A 19,498-nucleotide genomic window follows, 5' to 3' on the forward strand; every position below is an offset into this window, starting at 1 on the left:
GGTTACGGAAAAAATGAAGGTTAGCATAAAAATTGTCACGGCGAGCCAAACACATATTGTTCTCTTTTTCTCCGTGGGTCGGATGAATATATAGTGGGTTCCAAACCTTCCAAAAGTACTGATAGACGTGTTGTAGACTTTCTATACCTCTTTATTCAACACTGGAAGAACATAGGAATACGGATCCATATCGTTATGAGAATGGACATGATAAGCTAGTTTGAATGAAGTGTCGTCACAATCCTACTGGGAAGGACATTTTTTTTTCCCCCAAAAAAGCTTTTTATTCATCATTGATTTTTATAATAAGAGAAAGGCAACCAAGAGCATTAAGTGTTTTATTCTCCAAATCAGATCGAAGAGTATTCTACTCAATATATGCGCTCATAGCAGGTGAAATAATAAGGTACATCATTCTTCACGAAATATGCTAACATCCAAGATTATTGTGTCTTCATTTTCTCCGCTGGCAAGGTTGAACACGCACACATCAGATATGTTAAGGTGATTTTTGATGGCAAATTTTTTCCAATCACCAGTTAGTGCAAAACCACGATCTGTGACAGTGAGTTTTGCCTTCGACGTGCGCTCATCATACCGAAGAACTACATCTATGTCCTTGTGCGGGAGATGGAGCCTTGCCCAATCTATAGGAACTGTCTGCAGCAAGTCAATTGACAAGTTAGATTTTTGGTGATGTTTTATTAACTACAAAAACATAAATATATATAGAGTATTTCTTTACCATGTAATACGTTCCCTTAACATGCGAGCGGTGCATAACCACTACACAACTGTTTGCTGTTGTAGCAGCCTTTGCCGATTCTAATGCCTTATGTTTGGTATATGTATCCCCACCAACTCTAGTACTTGTACCTAATTGGATTATTATCCAGTTATGTAAAGTTGCACCACTCAAGTCAAATAAATATATGTTATTGAGATTCAAGTGAAGAAGACTTACTTTTGATTTTCCTAGACCGCAGATTGGCATTAGCTCGACGAGGAACCTGTGCACTAGATTTGCTACGTGTCCTTCTTTCAGTAGTTTGCGAGGAGTCAGACTCATAATCCTCATCTGAAGAAGATTCGCTAGTTTGCAAGGCCTCAGACTCATAATGTGAAGAAGATTTGCTAGTGTGCACATGAGATGTTGGAGCCGATGCCTTAAATTTCTTTGTTGCAGGGGCGTCACACTCCTCATGAGGAAAAGATTTACCTGTGGCCTCAGACACATCATTAGTTGTATCATTGGTTACTGCTATGGGCCTCTTTGCCCTGCTTCCACTTGCAACATCAGCGTGCTCACATTTTTTTATGAAAAATGAAGCTTCTTTCTCACACGAGCTTTGACTATCGAACACTGAAACATCAAAGTGTGAGTCTCCAGTGTACTTAAATATTAGTAAGTCACTGACCTTAAGGGAATGGGCATCCACAAATTCCTTCCACCCATGTTTGAGGATTAATGTTTCTCCAATTGCAGTCAATCCTACCTTCCAAGTTGAACCACTTGGACCTGTAAGCCTTACATAAGATTCTAGCTTTTCCTTCAAATGCTTGGCAATTCTCTGGGGTATGACCTGCAATTTCAGTGTACAACAAGAAGACTAGTTAAGATTGCAAAAATCCAAATAAATCAAATGGAACATGTCCAAACATGGGAAGTTTTCTAATCTGTAGCAACACACAACAAATTGGAATAATTTTTTTCTCTGAAGAGTACAATCATTATGAACTGGACATTCAACCAACATACTACTATCCAAAAACAATTCTATTGTTACAACAATCCAAGATATAATGGGACATTTATTCATTTGCAGGCATAACAAATTATTTTCCTCATAATGAAAAAGAACAAGATATTCTTTGAGGGAAGTACCTCCATAAATGCAACAATCAATAAATCAATCAAGGGAAAATTTCAAAAAAGTACAATTAGCTAACTCATTGCAAAAATATAACCCAAAATTTACATTACAAATCTTTAGCCAGAAAATAACATACAAAACTTTAATATTTTATTTTTACAAAAATATTTAAAAACTTGATACACAAAATTACAAGACATATACACCTATATACTGAGTAGGACCAAGATAGAGTACTTCGAGTATAAGTTCAGTGAGACACCCCAGAAGGTTGGCACGGAAGTTAGGCTTGGTGACCAGACCATCCAAAAGAAAAGTAGTTCCAAGTACCTTGGGTCTATCATGCAAGGCAGCGGGGAGATTGACGATGATGTCACACATCGTATTGGGGCAGGGTGGATGAAATGGAGGCTCGCTTCCGGTGTGATATGTGACAAGAAGGTGCCACCACAACTTAAGGGCAAGTTCTACAAAGTGGTGGTTAGACCGGCTATGTTATATGGAACGGAGTGTTGTCCAGTTAAGGTCTCTCACGTTCAAAAGATGAAAGTTGCCGAGATGAGAATGTTGAGATGGATGTGTGGGCATACCAGGAGCGACAGGATTAGAAATGAGGCTATTCAAGACAAGGTAGGAGTGACCTCGGTGGAAGACAAGATGCGGAAAATGCGACTAAGATGGTTTGGGCATGCGAAGAAGAGAGACACAAATGTCTCAGTGCGGAGGTGTAAGAGGTTGGCCATGGATGGTTTCATAAGAGGTAGGGGTAGGCCGAGAAAATATTGGGGAGAGGTGATTAGACATGACATGACGCAGTTACAGCTTACCGAGGACATGACCTTAGATAGGAGGGTGTGGAGGACCCATATTAGGGTAGAAGGCTAGTACATAGTCTTGTTATTCTTCCATATTAGTAGGCGCATTAGCGCACTATAATTTCTTGTGCTCTGATTTCTATTATTATCTATTACTTTCTGTACTTTGATTATTCTATTTTATCTGTGTCGCTTTCGTTATTTGATTTCTCATATCGCTTTGAACTTCTTAGCCTTATTTGACCTCTTTTTATGCTTCTATTGTGCCGAGGGTCTCTCGGAAATAGTCGTCCTACCTTGGTAGGAGTAAGGTCTGCGTACACTTTACCCTTCGCAGACCCCACGTTGTGAGATTTTACTGGGTTGTTGTTGTTGTATACATGACCCCATTGCATCATCCATTCATAGTTACCGTCTGTCAAACCTACTATAGCCCCTTCTAGTCTATCTTTGGCTACTAGTAGAGCATTGAAGTCACTAGCTATGAGCCAAGGTTGGTTATGATAGTGTATGCAATTCTAGCAGAGGTTCTTTCTTTGTTCTATGGTATTGCAATCATAGATGACTGTTAGTACAACTTGTTGGCCTTTGATTCTGTCTCTAATCAGACAGTGGAGAAGCTAAGAAGTATTGTAACTCATAGTCACATTATAAAATTCTCATCCTTCCATTAGGTGTTGTATTATAGAAATTCTATCTGATCCGTGTTGTGAACCTCCTCAACTAGTTTGGTGATTAACTGGTGTAGAACTTTGGCCTTGTTCAGTGTTTTGTTAATTGATCTGCATTTGAGGTTGAATCACCCCTCTATATTGCTATGTTTGTGTCACTTTCTTCCCTGCTCTTTTCCTCATCTATGTTGATTGTGGAGGGTTGGCACTAATGACCTACCTTTTGGCATTTATTACAATACTAAGATCTCCAGTTCAACACCACTGGTTGTAAAAACGTTTTCCCATTAGGATCCATAACAGTTACTTCTTAGTGACATTCTAGCATATGAGATTCGACTTTGTATAGTGGTACACTCATCGGCAAAAAGAGGGGTGATACGATCCCTACACGAATGGAACTTGATTGAGCTAAGCCTAAAGAACAAAGACCTGGAATTGTTCTTTTGTTATTCAGGTTAGTAAACTAGAAAAAATAGTATCCGAGTCCAAAGAATTCGCTGTGTATCCTTAAAGAATTTAATTCCCTCACTATATCCGAGGTTATGGATTATTTTCTCCCAAGATAAAACGGATAAACTATTAAAGAAGTAGCGGTACCTCAAACTTCAATAATTTCAGCGAACTCAAAAGTTAGCAACAAAATATATGAAGAAGAGGGAGAAATTCAATGTTTTTAAATGAGAGGAAAATCCTCTATTTATAAACAACAAAGGATAGTGTGAACATGTGCTTATTGTGACTTATCGAAAAAGTCACAACCATTCGCAAAGTCACAACCTTTCAGAAAAGTCGTAACCCTTCAAAAAAAAAAGTCACAACTTTTTGGAAAAGTCACAACCTTTCGAAACGGTCACAACCTTTCGAAATGGTCACAACTCTTTGGAAAAAACACAACCTTTCGTAAAAATCACAACTTTATATTTTTCGTTCACACCTTTAAAACCCAATATTGCTGAACTCGAGAAGTTAGAACTAAGAAAAAGAGGAGAGAGAAGAGAGAATTTTGTTACTGATCTTAATAATAGAATTAGCCGAGTATATGTAAGCAAGGACAATTGTCCAAAAGTTAACTATAACTAACTTCTAATTGACTTCCCTAACAAACTAACAGCTCACGTGCCAGTCACGTGCCCTACTGAACAGTCTGCAATACAAAATTAACGACTAATTCAATCAATTACAATTTGGGACAATTCCTGATCAGTTTGACATGTAATAGGGAGCATCCTACTCCCCAATAATTGAGTGGTAATTTGGGGAATATCTTACATATTTTCAACAAAAAGTCATTTATAATTCAATAATATTTAAGTAAATAAATAAAATCCCAAAAATTTCACCTAATTTTTAACCCTAGTCTTAGCTAAGTCATTTTCATTTTCGCCGCTTTTTTATTGATTTTAAGATTGAATTTTTCTACGAAAAGGAAAATGGGGACTTTGTATTGAATTCAAACATTATATCAATTCAAAACTCTTTGTTTTCTGTAATAAGAGAATGGAAGCATAATTTCATTACCAATAGGAGATCTCTATTTTTTTTAATGATCTACACACCATAATTATTTTCAAAAAAACAATTGATCAAAAAAGTAAAGTGTCATTCTTTTTCAACAAAAAAATAATCAAAAAGACCTCAAGATTTTGCAAAAAATTCTTTCACATAGCAAGACTCATCAAAAATTTAAAGAAGTTTTGTCACTTACCAACCGTTGATCAAAAATTCTAGAAAGAATCTGAAAAAACTGAATCACTTGGACTTGTGACCAGTACATTTGCTCTTTCCATTTTTCACAGCTTTTACAGTCACTCCTCATTCTGCCAAAGAAAAAAAGATTTGACGGAAAAAAATAATATTTTTTTTCAAATTCTTTTATATATGTAATAGAAAGAGGATCGAAACGAAGAGAAAAGTTGAAAAACTCAATCTTTTGAAGAACAAAACACTTTTAATTTATTTATTAGAAACTCGCCTGATTTAGATTTGATGATTATAAACCTTCGAGAAATAGAAATACTTAAAATTTAAGAGTATCAATAGTACTGGAGTTGAAAGCGGTAAAAGAGTACTAGGGTTGAAAATGACAATAGATTTTATACTCTTTTGAGATTTTTGTTGACTAATCACATTTACTGATGTAATTATCTCTATTTGTGTGACGTAAGAGCCTATTAATTATTTTAAAAAATTCATCTTCAAAATTTGAGTTTAAAAAGTATAATTAATAATAGAAATCTCATCAATGTCGCCATATTTTTGAGTGTGATTTTTACAATATTTTTGAGTGTTTTTATGTCATTTGTAAGTGTATTATTTTCTCTACACGTGTGTCGCACGTGTGTATTGAGTAGTAGAATACATCATTTTATAAAATACTTTTTCTATTTTAATTTGTTTGTCTTGTTTTTTTCTTTTAGTCTGTTTAAAAAGGAATATCTTTTTTTGTCAGCTCTTTAATTTTAACTTTTCAAGGCATGTTTAAGATCACAAGATTAAAGAATATTTTGATCATTCTATATATCTTTAATTTAAAGCGACAAGATTCAAAAATATTCTTTACTTTCTTAAATTTATTATTAAGTTAAAATCGAACAAACAAATTAAAACGATGGAAATATTTCTTATAAAATAACATCAAAATAATACAATTGCTACAAGTTACAATAATCCGGGATAGAATGAGACATTTAATACAATTATAGGCATAATTGAGTGTTTTTCTCATGTTATACTGGTCCAAAACAAGTAAACAAGTTAACCTCTCAGGAAAGAGCTTCCATAGAAGTATCAATTGACAAGTGAACAATGATGTCTCATGTTTAAATTTCAATGTTGTTAAAACATTAGGTGATTTCTTCTAATTTGTTCAAATTTTGATGAATATTAGTTATCATATATGTAGGAGGGTTGATTTCTCATATAATCACTCAACTAATAGTAATTATCTTAGAAAGTCACTTTAACTTGGAATCAAGAAAAAAATGTGACTTTTGGAGATAATAGTTATTAGTTGAATGATCATCTGATAAATCAACCCCAATCGAAATCGAAATAAATCAAACCACAATAATTAAATACCGGTCCAAATCGAAATCAAATCAAACCAATTAAATAAATTGATATTTTTGTGGGTTGGGTTTTAAATTTTAAAATTTGAAATATTTCATTTGATTTTGTTAAGAAAATCATAGAAAAAAAAATCAAATCGAAACAATATATTATTTTTGCGAGTAATTTTTAATATCTTATGCATATTTTCATCAAAAATATTTATAATCAAATAACATTTATGTAAAAAAATGACAAAAAATATTTGTAGTCTCAAAAAAGTTAACCTAATTGTTTGGTTCTAGCCTTACTTAAGTCATTTTCATTTCCCCCCGCTTTCTTTCTCCCTCTTCAAAATTTTCACAAAGTTTTTCTTTTATAAAGATTAATGAACCCCTTTTCAAAATTTTCACAAAGTCTCAAGAATCTTTTACTTTTGAGTATTCTAATTTTTACAAAATTTATCATAATTCATATACTAAGGGCATTCACATTGAAAGTCCTTAGTTTAAATTAAACTTTGCATAGTTTGATATATATGATTTGTTCCAAGTATATTTTAATGAAATAATATAACATTTACCTAATAAAAAAATTTGTCGCTTTATTATTTGTTTAATATAAAAAATTAATAGTAAGAAAGAAAGAAAATTGTACATATCGTTAAAATTGAACAATCAAACGAAATCAAAATTTGTAAATATAGATATATCTAGTTTGGTTAGGTTTTAAGAAGTAAAAAATTAAATAAATTGATCTGATTTTGTTTATAACTAAAATCGACCCTAATCAAACTGTAAGAACCCCTACATAACTGTGGTGGTGGGAGATTGTAGGAACCCGTGAAATTGATCAATATATGTTTAAATTGATGTCCCTTGACCTATTCGGAAAAATTATTAGCCTACAAATATAATTTCTTTCTAATATTTTATTTTATTTGATTTGGTGAATGTGAAATAAGAAGAGAAATTGGCTTTAAGCCATTTGGTCTTTTTAGTACCCCAACTACAGTTTGGGGTTTATATTGAGAAAAATTTGCAGACATCAAATCTAATCTACATCTGAATAATTAAAAACTTTTTCCCACAATTTTACGTTTTTGTTTGGTGGAATTCGTGGCAATTATAATAAGTTTTTGTGGTGGCATTAGTCACCACAGAAACCGAACCTTCGGTGGCGACTTGTACTGTTGCCACGGAAAAGTACCAGCCACTTAGTATTGACAACAACCCATGGGTCGCCACGCCAGGTAATTTTTGTGGCATTATTTGTCGCCACGAAAAGATTTTTTCTTGTAGTGATCATAGAAGTTCCATTGATCATTCCGTTCTGCATGTCATAATTGTATTTTTCATGACTTTTTTATGTTATATTCTTTAAATTACTAATCATTCTTATTCATTTTTTAAAATATCATTTTTGGGTAAAGGGTAGAGTAGTTTATTTGCACGAGCGTTGAACGTGTATGTCGAATCGTATCATACATAATTTTGTTAAATAATATTTTTTATCAAAATAAAGTTGAACTCGAGAGAATGAAAGTATAAATTCATTACCAGTTGTTGATCAAAAATTTCAGAAAAAACTAAATCACCTGGACTTGTGACCAGTACATTTGCTCTTTCCATTTTTTGCAGCTTTTACAATCACTCCTCATTCTGCCAAAGAAAAATAGATTTGAGGAAGAAAAAAAGAAACAATTTTTTTTTTCAAATTCTTTTATGTATGTAATAGAAAGAGAATTGAATCGAAAAGAAAAGTTGAAAAACTCAATCCTTCGAAGAACACAACACTTTTAATTTATTTATTAGGTTTTCACCTGATTGTAGATTTGATGATTATAAACCTTAGTGAACAGAGATACTTCAAAGTTTTGAGAATATCAACAGTACTGGAGTTGAAAGCGGCAAAAAAGTACTAAGGTTGAAAATGACAAGAGATTTTATACTCTTTTGAGATTTTTGTCGACCAATCAATATTTTATATTTACTGATGTACTTATCCGTATTTGTGTGATGTAAGAGCCAACTATCCCCATTCCACATCAGATGGACATCTTACTAAAAGTGTTTGTCCTATGCTACTTGATCACTTACTAAATTAAGATAGAATTAATTAAAAAAATTATGTTTTACCCCTACAATTAATATGACTTTTTAAATGTAAATAATTCCAATACTAGTTATTTCTATATCTATGTATATTGCATTAATATAAACAAAGGATAAAATGCTAAAGTTTTCCAATGTATTAATAATTTCTTAATCACCGTGTAAAGTTAAAAGTGTTCATCTAATATGAAACGAAGATAGTATTAATTATGAGCATGTTTTCATTTTCAAAATTTGAGTTTAAAAAGTATAATGAATAATAGAAATCTCATCAATGTCGCCATACTTTTGAGTGAATTTTTATTGATCATTCCGTCCTGCACGTTTTTACGTTTTTGTTTGGTGGAATTCATGGCAATTTTAATAAGTGTTTGTGGCGGCATTAGTCGCCACAAAACCTGAACCTTCGGTGGCGACTTGTATTGTTGCCCCGAATAAGTATCAGCCACTTATTATAGCCAACGACCCATGGGTCACCGCGACATGTAATTTGTGGCGACAGTTTAACATTCTGTGGCATTATTTGTCGCCACGAAAAGATTCTTTACTTGGAGTGATACCATAGAATTTTCATTGATCATTCCGTTCTACATGCCATAATTGTATTTGTCATGATTTTTTTATGTTGTATTCTTTAAATTATTAATTCTTCTTCTATTTTTTCAATATCATTTTTGGGTAAGGGCTAAAGTAGATTTTTTACACGTGCGTTGAGGTGTATGACATTATAATGACAAATTGTATCATACATTATTATGTTAATTAATTTTTTATCAAAATAAAGTCGAACTCGAGTTGATCTAAAATAAAGACTTCTAATTCATCGAATTTTCTTTGTCTCTAGATGAAGTGATCAAAACTAGATCATTTTGATGAATTAATCTAAGTTGGCTATTTCAACTTAAAATACATTTATGATAAAATTGTTCGAATAAACTCTCAAAACACGTGAGAAACACAATAACATAATAGAAAATATTCTTCAGCTAATCTATTATTTGACAATCAATCATAATTAAAAAAATTATATAAAATTTAATTTTTCATTTACATTACATTTATTTCCTTAAGACTTTTATATAAGTAATGGGTTCATGTGCAAATGAATACACAGAAGAAATTTCTCATATTGTTCATAACTAATTTCTACAAATAGTAATATAATTTGTAAGTCAAGTATACAATAAACTGTATATTTTTTTAAGTTTTTTTTGAGATTTTGTTGACCATTCAATATTTTGTATTTACTGACAGACTTATTTGAATTTACATCACATAAAAACTTATTAAATGAAATATTAATTATATGATTTTTTTCATTTTTAAAATTAGAATTCTAAAACTCTAATTAATGATGGAGATCTAATCAATTTCGTTTTATTTTTTAGTAAATTTTTTATTAATCACTCCGTCATACATGCTATCACATCAATTTTCATATTTCTAAATGTTATATTTCTTAAATATTTTTTAATTATTTTAATGTATAATGCTCTTTATATTCATTTTAAATATACTAGTTTCTCCACACGTGAGCTGCACGTATTTATCCAATCAAGTAGTATTCTCTTTGTAGATATAATATTAAAATAAAATATGAACGCCTTCTTTTATAAAATAAATTTCTTTAAATATAAACATAGATATCTAATCTCAAAACTAATGAGAATAAAAAAACCGTTAGAAGAATTACGAATCAAAACAGTGAAACTAAAGAATACTAATTTTTGAATGATACGTCAACACAAGTAGCTTTATATAAAGAAAATTATTAAACATGATAGTTAAATTGACATACCAACAATAATAATTTTTTTTACAAATATTACCACTTTAAAAGTTAATTAAAAGAGATTTTATTAATCTCATCTTATTTTTGTGTGAATTTTCATTATCACTCTGTTGTACATGTCATTATCATCACTTGTCATTTTTTTTAATGTTTCTTAAAAATATTTTAAATTATTAATTATTTTAATGCCTTTATATCATTTTAAGTATAATAGTTTTTGATAGATGCGTTACACATATATATAGCGCGACTCATACTTTTGAAAATATAATACTCCCTCTATTTCATATTGAGTGAATTTGTGAAGCAATGCACATTTATTAAGAAAAAAAGTTTAGGACATAAATCGAACATCACTTTTCACTTTTACCCTTTTGGTTATTCTTAAACTGTTCTTGAAAATATAAGTAATTTAAAGTAAAATCATAAATATGAGCAATTAACTCTCTTGCAGTTATTACCTAGAATATGTATATGAGGGACAAAAATGAAAGAAATTTTCAACAACATTCTTATACTTTGAACAATTCACTTATTAAAAAAGGCCAACAAAATCACTTAATATGAAATTGAGGAAATAATAACCAAAAATAATTAATAGAAATCTCATCAATAGCGCATCTCAGGAACTTATTAAACAACTAAACATATTAATAGCAATCCCCCTAACAAGATGTTAAGGAGCTTTCCAATATATCTTTCCTTATTCACAAGTTTTTTTTATTAAAAAAAAGGGGAGGAGGGGGAAAGGGAAGGGGAATGGAGAAGGGAATTATAAGGTGGGAAATCGAATTATAAATAATAATGAAAGTTCAGATAGTCAATCAATTGAACTATTAAGATTTTCCTCTTTATTCATTTTTATTACTCTCTCGTAGGGATGGCAATTGGGCGGGGCGGGTTGACCTCAACCCGCAATTTTTCTAAACCTCCCTGCCCCGTCCCGCATGACAATTTATTTCATTTTCAACCCACCCCGCATAAACCCATCACACATAAATTTTTAAGTTTTTTCTCTTTTAATTGAGTTTAATATGAAAAATAAAATTCATAATTTTTTTTTTGCTAATCAACATCAACAACTAATTAATTGTTTCTAGTTAACATTTCAACAATTATTCTTAATCACTAATTAATTATTTCTAATGAACATTTCAACAATTAACAATTCACTGATCATGTCTAGTTTAATTATTTTTTTAAAAAGTTAAAAATAAAGTCAAAGTTTAATACAAAAAGTTTATATCTTTGATTTTTAGTAATTACAAAGATTTAATTTTCTTTAAGTTATTATTTGGTGCCTTAATTTTAAAATAATTTTAAAACCCGCCCCGCCCCACATAAATTTAAAAAATAATTACTTCAAACCACCCCGCATAATTTTAAAGCCACCCCGCCCCATATAGCTCTAAACTCGCCCCGTAACCGCCCTGCCCTACCTCATTGCCTTCCCTATTCTCTCGGTCTCTCTCCATCTCTAATTTAAAGGTAAAAAAAATCTTTAAGTTATTTTTAATTATAGAAAAATCACATTCCCTCTATGTACTTTTATTTGTCCTCCACTGGAGTGAAACTTTGATTTCTCATTCTAGAAGATGTTCCGATTACTGTTTATAAATATACAGAGCAACAGCAGATGTTTCAAGACAATTATACTAAGACAAATGACTTATTTACAAAGAGTAACCTATAACATTAAGAAGATGAGAAGCTTTTCGTGCAGTATTTATACCAACACTTAAGTCTGAACAAGAGTGCTCAGACAATGCCTACAACAAAACATCTAAGCTACTGAAAGCATATGTCCAACTTAGTCAAATGTTTGATAATCTATTTTAAGTGCTTCTCCATAACATTGATGTGTGCTCCTTTTCTGATCCAATGTATTCAAGTTTCGATATCTTCCAGCAAAATGCGAAGCCTGAAAACTAAAGAGTAGTTAGGCACCAGAGGATGGAATTGAACAGAAATGTCCTCATGTTGATAAACAGAAAGTACAGATACTGAAATAGTAAACGTGTTCGGGAAAAAGAAAAGAAAGGGAAGGGAAATCATCATTTTGTCATCCAATTTGCAGAAAATTGCAACTATATTTTTTAGGTCAGCACCATAACCCCCTTCATATTTTGAAAATCTGTGGCACTTTGCCATTAAGCACCAGCAAGCTGTAATAGCACTACGTAAGCAAACTGTAAAAAGGCATGTGACACTCATATGACGAATTAAACAATAATACAACACCCATGAAAGCATAGATAAATTATTCAACTCTATCAAATGCAATGGAACCATAGTTATTTTAATTAAAGAGAGTTTAACCTCACCTAGTATTTGGCAAAAAGTAATCTTTCCTACAGTATTTTACGCCAAAGGTCTCTAGCTTGTCAAGGACGCAAGGATAGCCGACTCCTTAGGAGTTATCCCATTTTGGTAATCTAACCCCTTCTTCCCAATTGCACATATATGTACACGCATTTCGTATTTCGCAACGAGCTCAAATATGCAGATATCTCCCATCTGGATGTCATTCTCTCGGACAAATGCCGACCATCCTCCACAGAATGTATGCAGCGTTTGTACCTTTACAGTCGGAATTGAATTTACAGTCCAACATTCTCCTTTCAAGTTATGAAGCACAATCTCCGTTCTGCAGTTTGGGAGGTGTTCCATTGAGAACCGACATGGAACTTTCTGTGAAAGACGTAGAAGACTCTAAGAACATGAATTAAAGCAAAGAATCGCATGATAAACGCCAAAATATCCAACACCTTAAACTGCCTAAGGAACAAGTATCAGCAGAAACAAAGAGAATGCCATAGGTGTAATTTATTCAAGACCAAAATAGTCAGTTGAGTGATGCTTTTAGGGGGGTCATGATCTATTTACTTTGATGTAAGCCCAATAGAATAGACACCACTACATTTATAATTACCCGTATAGGCCACTGACGTAAAAAAAAAAGAAAGGAATCACTAACAAGATTCACATCATTCACACAGATGCCTGGAGCACCTACAACCTACAATTTTCTTGACTTGGTTATATGCAAAGTCTTAGATTAACACTTTGTATAGGGGCTGGGATAAATACTCTCTTTTGTCATTCTGTTACTTAACTATGCCTCTTGTATTTTTGCAGCTCCTTAATGCATCTCCTTAATGGTTTTCTAAATTAAACATATTACATTATCAAAAAAAAAAAGGATTCACTCGGACAACAAATTTTTGTTTGACTGTTGATCTTATGTTCTGTTAGAAGGCCCTTATCAAACAAGAATTATCTGCTTGAAGGCAAAGAGGGGTCAAATACCAAACACATCAGCTCTATAGAGAGACAAAACTAGGCGTCAAGTCCAGCGGGCATTTAGTTTCTACATAGGAAATAATTATTTATGTTGGTAAACAATGTTTTTGACATATATTAAACATTTGAGAAAGAATGAACAAGAAAGGGAAAATACTTCGAAGATGATCATGAATGTTTGGAATCCATATAATGCAACCAGATGGAATGGAAAAGGTTGGGACAATAGCAATAAATAAAAAGATAAAACATGCAAAAGAACTCACCAAGGTGTAAGAGCCACTAATGTTGAACTTTTTCATGATTCTCACGAAATGAGGAAAATTGGAAATGAAAGATTCAGCAGCTAATTTCTCTTCAGGTACTGATTTCATGGACATACAGCTCTTGGTGAAAGAACCCTGTTTATCTTGAGAACTAGTAGGTTTCCTGGTTGCTGTTTGGGCATGATGGTTGAAAGGATTCAATACAAATTCAGTTTGAGGACAGACAGCTAAAATGAGTTAGTTAATTGTCATTCAAATTACCTGAATCTCCACTGCTAATCTTTGACTGACAATGGAGCTGATGATTCTTCAACATATTAACATGTTTCTCTTTGTCAGGAGCAGATCCTTTTTTATCATATGTCATGGCCTTCGCTACCCGCTGTAAACATCGATTAGAATTTGCTCTCACTTTCCTGGATTTACATCCAGAATTTTTTGCATAATCAGTAACTAGTCCTTCATGAACTACCTTACTACCGTAATCATTTCCTTCCTTTTCCACCCTAAGAACACGCACACGCAATTCACACTTTCGGACAAGCTCAAAGATGCAGGTATCTCCCAAATCAATGTTATTGTCGCGAACAAAGGATAACCACCCTCCACAAAAGGTATGTGATGTTTGTACTCTTGTAGTCGGGATTGAATTCACAGTCCAAGTTTTCCCTTCTACATTATGAAGTAAAATTTTTACCTTGCAGTTGGGAAGGTGTTCCGTGGCAAATTGGTAAGGGATGTGCTGCCAAAGAAAATATGAAGGAGATCAACAAACTAAGTGATGCAAATGCAGGAGTGGTGAAAGAAGAATAACCTTGTCTAATCATTGTAATATTACCCCAAACTAAACATCAAATAAAGCCAATGTCACCAGAGTGATTCATCTCCTAAGATGAAGCAAATCCACATGGAAAAGCTCAGGCATACCATAAATCAATCACTAATGATACAGAAGACTACAAAAGCAACTGAATGCCACAACTCCCTGGCAGATTAGAGTGTTGTAATATATACTCCCTCCATTTCAATTTGTTTCTCTTACTTTTTTTTTGATAAAGGTAAAATTAAATGTGTCTTACTTTTCTTTTTAGTCCGTTTCAAAAAGAATGTCCTTTCCCTTTTTGGCAACTTTTTAATTCTAACTTTCCAGCACGTTTAAGACCACAAGATTAAAGGACATTCTAATACATTCTACATATCTCTGTTTTAAAACCATAAGATTCAAAAGTTTCCTTTACTTATTAAACTCAGGCCAAGACCAGACAACAAATTGGAACGGAGGGAATAGTTAACAACAACATCAGCCATATCGACAAAATAGGCTTGTGGTTCACTATATAAACAAGCAGGTTAAGGAAAAATATGCAGTTAGCAGATTAAACAGAAACATCAGTAGGCAGCTCAGATATTATTGGCAACAAACATATAACAACCAAAACAACTTTACCACGTTGCACATGATGATCAACCACAACATTCATGTTTAAAAAGATTTATGAACAATTCTGATTGAAGGAGAGCCTTGGAGTAACTGGTAAAGTTGTTGCCATGTGACCAGGAGGTCACGGGTTCAAGCCTTGGAAACAGCCTCTGGTAGAAATGCAAGGTAAGGCTACGTACAATAGACCCTTGTTGTCGGACCCTTCTCCAGACCCTGCGGATAGTGGGAGTTTTAGTGCACCGGGCTGCCCCTTTTTTTTTCTGATTGGTCGATAAAAATCGATTTCGATGCTATTTTTTTTATGAGTTTAGCCAATTTATCATGAAAGGTAAAAGGGGAAAAGGAACCGTGTGCTGATTATCCTGTAAATATAAGTTGTCTTCCTCCATAAAAGCTTATTTGATGCACTAATTGATAGTAAGATATGTTGAAGCAAGGCATTACAGAAATTAAGACTACTGTAAGATCTTGTAGTTGCAGCAAGACATTTCAAGAAATGTTAGTTTAAAGAAAACAGAAGAGCTACTCACCAGGGTGTATGAGCCACTGATGTTGAACCTCTTCATAACTTTAGTAAAGCTGGGGAAACTTGAGGTAAACAAACGGGTAACCTTTTCCACTTCCTGTGCAGGCAACCACATATCTTTCTCGGAGGAAGCTCTGTCTGTTTTCATCTTTACTTTAGATTCAAAATACCAGTTACTATTCCAAATCATAACTAAAAATTTGGTTATATAGTTATTTCTAACAGCTAAAATTTCATTGCCATTACGAAAACAACAAAAAATTTACTTAAGAGAATTGCAGGGCAAAAATGTATACAAACACTTTGCACAGTAAGAAATATTACAAAGTTGTAAAGAATGAGGCCCCACATGAGGGAAGTATGTTCTGAACATAAATTCGACTCTCTAAGCACGTAGATTTTCGATGAGGCAGTTGCACAATTCAATGGGAAAAATTGGTGTTTATTAAATGTCTGTGCATGATTAAAATGAACTGTAACATCAAATTGGCTTGATTAAATGAACACTTCAAAGAACACTTCTCAAACTAGAAAAATTGAACTGAAAACAATAAAAATAAACAATATAACCATTCACCTGGATTACTAAAGACTATCTTTGCTTGAGCTGGCACAGCGATGGTAACTTTACTGTTTAATGCATCTCCAGCATTCCCCATTTCATCCAGACAACTAGCAGCATAATTTCTTCCCGCATATGAGCAAACTGCATCTTCTGGAGTGTACCCATCCTTGCTAGATGCAAGACCATGGGTATCCTGGCTACTTGTGCATTCAGAAGGGATCTGAGTGCTTCTCATTTTCTTCGGTACACCTTCAACAATGCAATCTAATAAAACGGAGTTTCCTCGGTCTCTTTTTTTCAGAGCAAGATTGTACAAGTCAGTTGCTCCTTGACTGCAGTCAGCATTATAAGAAGCCTCCTTCTCACATGAACTCTCGTCAAATACTTGCACAGTGAAATGCAAATCACCATCATATCTGAAAACCAAAGAATCCCCAGTTTCAAGGCAGTGATCTTTAACAAATGAAACCCATCCATTGTGGAAGAATAAACCATCATCTTGCTGTATTAGGTCCACAGGCCAAGAATTTCCACTAGGACCCACCAAAACTGTTGTTCTGGAAGCCGTTCCTTCCATATGTTTAATGAATTTTGATGGAATTTTCTGCAATATAGAAATCAAAACAGTTAATAAACTTTGCAAGAGTTGATAACACAAAGTTCTTCAGAAGAGTCTGTTTTTCAAATAAAATAACTTCATTATAAAATGCATAGGCGAATTGTTCCAAGAGAAACGGACACTGATCACTATTACAAAACTCGTCATACTGCCTTGAAATAACCATGTTGCAATTGTATCACATGCCTGACCACAAACTCCTCAGGAACTATCACATTTTAGCCTAGCTTAGCTCATTCATCTAGAACCTGCCATACATCTATGCAGGGCCCTAAGCTAATGCTCCCCTTATACTCATGAAACTTGTTAAGCTTAAACGATGAATGTACCATTGATTGATACGTAGCACATCTAATCCTCATATCTGTATGACACAATTGTTTACTAACTGAAGTAATTGCAGCTCGAAGTACTACTAAAACAGTAGCAAATAAAAGAAAGCAATCTCAATGCAGCATTCACTGTCATCATGCATTTGTTAATGAGTAGTCCTTATAGTTTCACTAAAGTTTGTTGCTTTGATCCAAAAACAACTTTCTTGGTCAACCGCAAACAATTTTGCCCATTTGCAACAATTAGCCCAAATGCAGTAAGAGTAGCAACAAACCCAACACAGGATGAAGAATGATTCCAGTATAATATAGAGGAATAAAAAAAGAAAAATTCAACAAACAAGAATGTACCAACAAGTTGTGAAGCTAAGAGCAATACAGCAATGCTTACCAATTTTTCAGAATTCATAGAAGGGTTAAAACCCACAAGAAAATGAGGCCTTCTTGCATCCAACATCTCTGTTTACTCTCCTTTTCACCTAAATTTTGAAGCTTAAACCCTAAAGAACCCCAAAAAATTCCTTCAACCCCATTTTCTTAGAATCTGGGGTGTGAATTTAAGCAAATAATCAAACACACCGCAATCAAAATTCAGAAAGCAAATGTTGAAAATCGAGAAAAAATTGGAAATTAATTCACTCGTAAAGAATTAAAGTTTCAGATGAAAATTAATAATTTCTGCACATAGCAATGTGACCCGAGCGAGCTGGTTGGGGTGAGTTGGGGTGCGTGAAATTCCTGAAGTACCCCGTGAGATAAAGCGTGAGTTACACGTAGAACAGAATGTGGAAATCAAGGCGCGTTGGTCATTTTTACACGTAACCAATTGGATCGTTTTCCCCATATATTTTTACTACTTCTTTTTGGAATTAAAAAGAGCTAATTTTACTAGAAAACAGAATATAATCCAAATGATAATTAGGATTTAGGATGACAAAATAGAATAGCATAATTGAGAAAATAGAAAAATTAAAGCATTCGATTAGTCATGGGAGTTGATGATTATTTTAACATTTTTTCAATTGATTCGAGTTACTTCAGTCTATTCTATTTATATTTATTGAATTTTATAGCAATATTTTATATAATCGTATATAAAAAAATGTGAAGGTCGAAAATTAGTATGTAATTGAAATGTGAAGGTCGATTACAATTTTATAGCAATATTTTATAGTAATATTTAATAATCATGTAGTTTATTTTTCTTTAATGTTTTTTGCTATCTGTGTTGTTTCCTTTTTCTCTATTGCTTGATATTAAGTCAATGGTCTATGCGTGCATCTTACCTGTTGGTTGTTGTTAAAGAGAACAGGGCACCACTATCAAAAGATATCGGGAATTATGAGCAAAGGTATTTCTGTGTTTCTCATTCTAATTCTAGAGTCTAAGTTTCTCATCTTCATTATTATATCTATCCTTAGTTACTTGTTATTTTAATATTTTCATTGTAATTCAATAGTTTGAGTATTGCAGGATTTTAAAATTGTAATCGTGTTCCAGTTCTCTTATTGAGGAATTCGGGTTTGTTTCATTACTATTCCGAGACTTCACTTAAAAAATTATATATTGCTGCTTCCTTGTGTACTTCTCATAACTTCTGCTTTTTTGAGAAAATCTTTAAATGGCTTCTTGATAGTTAAATAGATGTATTTTCTTTTATATATATATTCTCTTAATAACATTAGTTTGTTTTTTAATCTATCTTTGCCTGGTCTGAGAACCATAACATTTTCTTGTAATACTAATATATACAGTCTTCCATTCATAGCATACTCTAAAATTGTCAAATCATATAAAATTTACCAGATATTAGGCAACGAAGATAGCCTTTTGAATATTACTATCTCAACATAATTAATCATGTAACACGTGCAATATATATGAAGCACTTATGCACTGCAAATTTTCTTATATTTCCATATGTTTGGACAAGTGTTAATATTTCCATATTAATATTAGCATGGGATATATATATATATATATATATATATATGAAGCACGTGCACACCCATACAGTGCAATAATAGCTAATAAGAGCATGCGCAGTGCAAAGTTTGAATATTTAACAAAACTTTTTAGACGTAAAAATAGAGCCACCGGGCCACTAATTAATGTTTAATTTGCTTGGA

The 19,498-nt window shown here is 32.8% G+C and overlaps 2 protein-coding genes across 5 annotated transcripts; both read right to left on the reverse strand.

The window, feature by feature from the left end:
• Positions 1-364: 364 nt before the first annotated feature.
• On the reverse strand, positions 365-5,182 carry LOC129903925 (B3 domain-containing protein REM16-like). The gene is made up of 4 exons (XM_055979446.1): positions 5,069-5,182; positions 965-1,583; positions 746-876; positions 365-660 (listed from the first exon to the last, which is right to left on the reverse strand). The coding sequence occupies exons 1-4, from the start codon at positions 5,177-5,179 to the stop codon at positions 412-414; spliced, it is 1,110 nt and encodes a 369-aa protein (XP_055835421.1). The 5' UTR covers positions 5,180-5,182; the 3' UTR covers positions 365-411.
• Positions 5,183-11,880: 6,698 nt separating this feature from the next.
• On the reverse strand, positions 11,881-18,067 carry LOC129903299 (B3 domain-containing protein Os01g0723500-like). Of its 4 annotated transcripts, none has more exons than XM_055978817.1 (7): positions 17,761-18,064; positions 16,431-17,022; positions 15,858-16,006; positions 14,148-14,628; positions 13,887-14,056; positions 12,642-13,008; positions 12,116-12,245 (listed from the first exon to the last, which is right to left on the reverse strand). In XM_055978817.1, exons 1-6 carry the CDS (start codon positions 17,824-17,826, stop codon positions 12,694-12,696), a joined length of 1,773 nt encoding a protein of 590 aa, XP_055834792.1. In that variant the 5' UTR covers positions 17,827-18,064; the 3' UTR covers positions 12,116-12,245; positions 12,642-12,693. The 4 variants fall into 4 exon arrangements, with proteins under 4 accessions (XP_055834794.1, XP_055834792.1, XP_055834793.1 ...); XM_055978818.1 differs by having other exon boundaries at positions 15,858-15,991; positions 17,761-18,063; XM_055978816.1 differs by having other exon boundaries at positions 12,119-12,238; positions 17,761-18,063.
• Positions 18,068-19,498: the final 1,431 nt, after the last annotated feature.

This window comes from Solanum dulcamara, chromosome 9 (assembly GCF_947179165.1).
Source record: "Solanum dulcamara chromosome 9, daSolDulc1.2, whole genome shotgun sequence".
Taxonomy (NCBI): Eukaryota; Viridiplantae; Streptophyta; class Magnoliopsida; order Solanales; family Solanaceae; genus Solanum; species Solanum dulcamara.